The 6,641-nt window shown below is 21.6% G+C and overlaps 2 protein-coding genes across 2 annotated transcripts in view; one reads left to right on the plus strand and one right to left on the minus strand.

Annotated features, from left to right (window-relative positions):
• The first annotated feature begins 70 nt into the window (after window positions 1-70).
• LOC102672748 (cleft lip and palate transmembrane protein 1 homolog) lies at window positions 71-3,667 on the plus strand. The gene is made up of 6 exons (XM_006612167.2): window positions 71-241; window positions 558-1,142; window positions 1,225-1,342; window positions 1,404-1,607; window positions 1,674-1,811; window positions 2,151-3,667. Exons 1-6 carry the CDS (start codon window positions 71-73, stop codon window positions 2,909-2,911), a joined length of 1,977 nt encoding a protein of 658 aa, XP_006612230.1. The 3' UTR covers window positions 2,912-3,667.
• Window positions 3,668-4,401: 734 nt separating this feature from the next.
• LOC102672882 (multidrug resistance-associated protein 1) overlaps window positions 4,402-6,641 on the minus strand; it is a 12,709-nt gene continuing 10,469 nt past the window's right edge. The window contains exons 21-24 of the mRNA XM_006612168.2: window positions 6,403-6,544; window positions 5,560-6,082; window positions 5,210-5,456; window positions 4,402-5,141 (exon numbers count right to left, since the gene is read on the minus strand). Of these exons, the coding sequence (XP_006612231.1) occupies window positions 5,027-5,141; window positions 5,210-5,456; window positions 5,560-6,082; window positions 6,403-6,544 (1,027 nt within the window). The 3' untranslated portion in view covers window positions 4,402-5,026. The remainder of the gene's footprint in view (window positions 5,142-5,209; window positions 5,457-5,559; window positions 6,083-6,402; window positions 6,545-6,641) is intronic.

The raw sequence follows: 6,641 nt of genomic DNA on the forward strand, positions 1-6,641 counted from the left end.
TTTAAGTTAAGTAAACGATTATGAAATATATTGTACATTGTACATTGTACATCCGGTAGTATTAATATATATGTGTCTCCCTCTGAAGACTCAAAGAGAATATATGGAAAACATGAACACAAAAATGGTGGGTACTGAAAATGATAATCACGATCGTGAGGAAATAGAGATCAAAGAAAATATGGATAACAATCGACAAAATGGAGAAGTAATTTCTACAGAAAACAACGAGGAGAGAGATGTGTGTTAATTATCTTATATTTTCTTATTTTATAATTCATTTGAAAATACTTATCACATTTTATTAAAATTAATAGGTTTAATTTCACATATATTTCATGTGTTCAAATTTTTTAAAAATTATATTCTAATGTAATATATAATTTAAAAAAATTTATACATTTAGAATATAAAATGATTGTTTAGTAATATATTAAATGAAATGTAAATAGTTGTTGCTACCTGTTTCATTTGAAAATAATATCGTAAATATTAAGTGAAATTTAATCTTTCCGAAATATTTTATTATAAAAATTGTTTTTTTAATTCATATATAGGTAAATGCAGATACTGATGAACAAAGGAAAAAATATCAACGAACGCATCTAGAATCATTTTTTGCTATAACAAAATCATTAATTATACGTGCCCTTATTATTTATTGTATTAGTCATCTATTTAGAAGACTTCACACTGACAATTCTCAGTTTTCTGGCATTGTTAATCCAGCACAATCTTTACAAACTATAAATATATTTGAAAATGGAACTCTATTTGATTTACATGTTTATTTATCAGAATCAGAAAATTTTAAAGAATTTGATGATCCAAGAACATTAATATGGTTAGAACAAGGATTAATATATGGAGATTGGTATAGTGGACCATTTAAAGATGGTTCAAAAGTTAAGAATTATAAATTTATTCCATCTGATCAATTAAAAAATAATGGATCTATATATCTTCATGTATATATTACAAAAACTGGAAAATCTCCAAATCCTAAAAGTGGAAAAAATATTTATGCAGGAAATTATATGTCAAATTCTACAAAAATGTTAAATAAATTTAAGAAAGTTAGATATCAAAAAAAGCATAATTTGTTAACTGGTGAAACTACTGCAAGTAAAGAAGAAATTGAGGTATGATTGTATTCTATTATCAAATCATTAAATAAATATATTTTATATATATTAAATTAAAGATATTAAATATTCATTTCAGAAAGCTGAATTAATGAATCAGGAATATATATCACACTGGCATCCAAATTTAACTATTAATTTAGTAACAGATCATACTAATTGGGTATATGGTCAAGTGTCACCACCTTTAGATACATGTAAGTTTTTTTTTAATATTTTAAATTTTTATTTATGTTTAAGATAAATATTTTTTAACAGATATTCATTTTTTACCTGGTGAGAAATTTTATAAACCTGTAATATATATGAATGATTTTTGGAATATGCAAAGAGACTATCAACCTTTAAATGATACTGTAAAAGAGCTTGAACTTAAATTAACTTATCAACCACTTTCATTATTTAAATGGCAAATTTATGCAGCTCAAACAATGAGGAATAAATGGACATCCTCACTTATGGGTATATTATGTCAGCAATAAAATTAATTATAATGAAAAATAGAATTTTAATAATATTTTTATCTAGGAGATTCATCAGATGAAGATGAAAATGATCAAGATACTTTGAAGGAAACATTATTAGAAACAAATCCCTATTTATTGGGTTTAACTATAATTGTATCAGTATTACATAGTGTATTTGAATTTTTGGCATTTAAAAATGGTAAGATTAAAAATAAATAATTTAATTTTTGTAAATAGATATGGTTAACTATTTAAATTGGTAATTAAATAATAGATATATTATTGATAAATTCATTAACAAACAAAATCAATTAAAAAATTTAAAAATTTATGTATAAAATTTATATATAGTATAACTTAAAAAATAACTTAAGAAATTGCAAAATTATATTCTTATTATAAAATTTTTTGAATTTTTAACATATAATTTAATATAATTTTGCATCCATTTAAGAAAATTAATATTCATAATATGTATTTATATACAATTAGAAATATTATAAATAATTTATAATATAATTTTTATATGTTTTTGCAGATATACAGTTTTGGAATAATCGTAATTCATTAGAAGGTCTATCAGTTCGATCTGTATTTTTCAATGTTTTTCAATCTTTGATTGTTTTATTGTATGTTCTTGATAATGAAACAAATACAGTCGTTCGGATTAGTTGCGCAATAGGTTTATGCATTGAAGTATGGAAAATTAATAAAGTTGTAAATATTACTGTTGATAAAAATTCAAAAATATTTGGTATTTTTCCAAAAATAAGTTTTCATGATAAAGGATCATACGTAGAATCTTCCACAAAAGAATACGATAGACTTGCTTTTAAATATTTGTCATGGACTCTTTATCCTCTTTTAGGAGGATATGCTATTTATTCGTTGATGTATTTAGAACATAAAGGATGGTATTCTTGGGTTCTTAGTATGCTTTATGGATTTTTACTAACATTTGGATTTATTATGATGACACCACAATTATTTATTAATTATAAGTTAAAAAGTGTAGCACATCTTCCATGGCGCATGATGTCTTACAAGTTTCTAAATACGTTTATCGATGACATCTTTGCATTTGTGATAAAAATGCCAACATTATATAGAATTGGTTGCTTCCGAGATGATATTGTTTTCTTTATATTTTTATATCAAAGATGGATATATAAAACAGATCATACTAGAGTAAATGAATTTGGTTTTTCTGGTGAAATGGAAGCTAAAATAACTAAGGATAAAAAACAAGAATTTATTAAAGATCGTGCAAAAAATGAAGCAAATAAAAAAAACGAATAATGTTTGGTACATAATGTTTTAGCATTAATAATATTATACAAACTTTATCTTAAATTAATAAATTTATTAGTACCAAAGGATATATATCTATACGCATTAATAAGTACCTTTATCAGTTTGATATAACTACACGTGTATGTATATATATTCTTCTGGTTTTCATCTAGCCAATTAAAAAGCCTCGCAAAGACATTGATATGCTTGAATAAGAATTTTGATGTCCATTGCATTTGGCAGAATATCGGAACAAGATTTAGTATAATTGTAAAGAATAATATAAGTATATATATACTATCTTTAAGAAACAATTGTTATTATGCTTTGATTTAGATTTATATTTACGTTTCATTTATATTTCAATGCTTTGTAGTAATTGTTATTATTTGATATCATGTCAAGGTATATAAAGTTTATTTGAATGTTTAAAAAATAACTCGAATTGCGAATTATATGTTTACACATGTATATGAAATGACCTGGATTACATATATATGCATGCAAATATTTTAATGAATAATTTGAAAAATAAGAAATGAAAAATAAGAAATAATATTATATATTTTGCATATATATATCATATTCATATATAATGAATAATATAATTCTTGTATCAATATTTTAAGTTTATTGTTTCTTATGTATGAATAAAATTTTGCAAAAGAATTCTAAACAAATTTATGTTATAAATATATTTTAAGTTGTACTTGATCTTAGATAAAATTATAATCATTGTTTTTAATAAATCAGTATCTTCAATGAATGTTTAATTTTGTCATAATTACCAGCAGTTAAATAACATTATTTTTAGAAAATTAATAAAAAAAAATAAAAATTATTCCATTCTATTATAATTTATTAATTTTGAAATATGATATAATGTAATTATAATATTTTCAAAAAATAGTATTAATAATTATTTATAAATTAATTTCTATTAATTATTTTATCGAATTAAACTTATTCATAACCAAGAAGCAAAATAGAAATACTGATAATTTAGATAATTAATTTTTTTTGCAAATATGGTATAAAGTGATAATGTAATATAGATTAATAATTTAAAATATAAATTGCAATATACAGTATCTTTATAATATATTTATACAATATTATTTTGAGATATTCATAAAAAATTATATTATTCATGAATTTTTTTGTATTTATCTTTGATAATTAAAGTCTTAACTTTAATTTTATGAACTTAATTATAACATTGAAAATATATATTATTGTTTATTTAAAATGATACTTAAAAATTATAAATAAGAAATTAAATTTTTATATTCTTTTTATAAATTATATATATAAATATATATATAATATATATAATATCATAAAAATACATAGCATAAATCTTTTATTTTGTTCAATTAATATATAATATATATAACATAATATATAACATAATATATAACAAATATATTACATAAATATAATATTATAATATTGAAAAAAATAAAACATTAAATAATAAGAATAAAACTTTTATATTATATAAAATTGTAATCTTTTTATTTTTTTTTAAGTTCATAAATATTAGAGAATACTATTTACATAACTTGGAAATTTATCATATTTATCAAACAGTACAGAGCGAAATAATTTTAACAAAGACAAATTAACAACAAAAAATAAATTGCATTACATATTTATAGATAATTATTCTTGAAAAATAAAAATAAGACAGTATGAATGTTAATAAAGTTTAATGGAAATAAAAGAAACTAAACAATACTGCTATATTTTGTACATTGCTTACATTTCATATATTGTTTGCCCAAGATTATAGGCTTGTTAAAGTAAAATTACTAAAACAATATATATGTACATTTAAAAACATTTTCTATTAAGCACAAGATGTGCTGCTAAAATGGCAGTACTTTAAGTAACGGATATCCGTACTACTTTACAAATAGGCTGTGCTTGGCATTATTTAAAAATTATGTATGATTTGATTGAAAAATGTTGCTCTACAAAATTTTTCATTCTTCCAAATCTAAGCATACTTTATATTTGTCTATATAAATGATTTACTATATTTTTTTTTTATTATTATATCATAAATTTAAAATTATTATTTCATTGCTTGTACAGTATTTACGATATGGATTTTATTTATGTAGCAAGGCCTGCATCTTTAGCTATACTACTGAACAAACTAGATGAATTATGTAGTAATGATTCTGGAGAATCATATTCCACAATGCGTCCATTATCCAAGACAATGATCCTAAATATTATTTATTTAATATCAATTAATAACTTGGTAATAGTATATTACAATTTTATAAAACATACCTGTCTGAATCAAGAATTGTATTAAGCCTATGAGCTATTGTGAGAATTGTGCAATCTTTAAATTCTTGTCTAATTGTTTGTTGAATTAAATCGTCCGTTTCTAAATCGACTGAAGCTGTAGCTTCATCGAGAATTAATACTTTTGTTTTTCGAAGCAGTGCTCTTGCTAAACATATTAATTGCCGTTGACCTATACTTAAATTTTCTCCACCTTCTGATACTTCATATAAAAGACCATTTGGTAAATCTAAAATATAAATAATAAATATTATATTTTTTATATATATTTTTCAACATTTATTAATAATTATTTATTATTAAATATTATTTATTAATAAGATAGTATTTACTTTTTATAAAAGATTTAAGATGAGCATGTTCTAAAGCTCTCCAAACTTCATCATCAGTGTAACAATTAAAAGGATCTAAATTTATTCTTAAACTTCCTGAGAATAATACAGGATCTTGAGGAATAATAGTTAATCTAGATCTTAAATCATGGAGCCCCAATTTAGCAATATCAATATCATCAATAAAAATTTGTCCATCAGCTGCTTCTATTATTCTGAATAAAGCCAATGTTAAAGATGATTTTCCAGCACCAGTTCTACCAACAATACCAACTTTTTCTCCTCCCTTAATAGAAAACGATAATCCACGAAGTACAAGTTCTAAGTCTTCCCTATAACGAACTTTATAATCTTTAAATTCTACTCGTCCTTGTACAGGCCATTCTTTAGGTGGTGTATAATCTGGATTTTTCCATGATGCTTCTTGAGGAGTTTCTCCATATTCTTTTATTCTTTCTACAGCTACAATGTTAGTTTCAACATCAGAAGTCATTCGTACTAACCAATTCAATGTTTGAGTAACCTAAAAAATTTATTAAAAATTATTTAAAAATTAAGTTAATTAAATTAAATATTTATATACTTTTGTTTATTATTAAATAATTATATATTTTATATATATATTTTACTATATCTTATTATTTTAATATCTATCTCAGAACAGATGCAAATATAAATTGAAAAAATATTATATAATATAATTTAATTATTTATATATTTATATAAATATATTAATTTCAACATTTTTCAAGGCAATTTGACTATTTATGTATCCATCTTATGTTTATTATCTTATATTTATTTATCTTATGTTTATTTATCTTATTTACATATATAACTTACTTGTAATGCATAACTAACAGATAATCCAACTAAACCAGAGCTTACAGTATCTCTATTTAATACAGCAAACAATGCAGCAAAGAAAATGATTAAATTTCCAACCATTTCTAAACGTACTGCTAACCATCTAAAAAAAACAATAACATTATTACAATTTATATAATTATCTATAAAATTATTATTATTATTAAATATATTTTAATTTAATTTTGAAATTTTTAGAAAAAATTACCTGTTTG

The sequence above is a fragment of the Apis dorsata genome, unplaced genomic scaffold (assembly GCF_000469605.1).
Source record: "Apis dorsata unplaced genomic scaffold, Apis dorsata 1.3 scaffold_99, whole genome shotgun sequence".
Classification (NCBI taxonomy): domain Eukaryota; kingdom Metazoa; phylum Arthropoda; class Insecta; order Hymenoptera; family Apidae; genus Apis; species Apis dorsata.

Coding starts and splice junctions, on each gene's coding strand:
- LOC102672748 (XM_006612167.2), top strand. CDS start 71: ATGTGTCTCCCTCTGAAGACTCAAAGAGAATATATGGAAAACATGAAC. Junction 242..557: donor AAAACAACGAGGAGAGAGAT/GTGTGTTAATTA, acceptor ATTCATATATAG/GTAAATGCAGATACTGATGA. Junction 1,608..1,673: donor ATGGACATCCTCACTTATGG/GTATATTATGTC, acceptor ATTTTTATCTAG/GAGATTCATCAGATGAAGAT.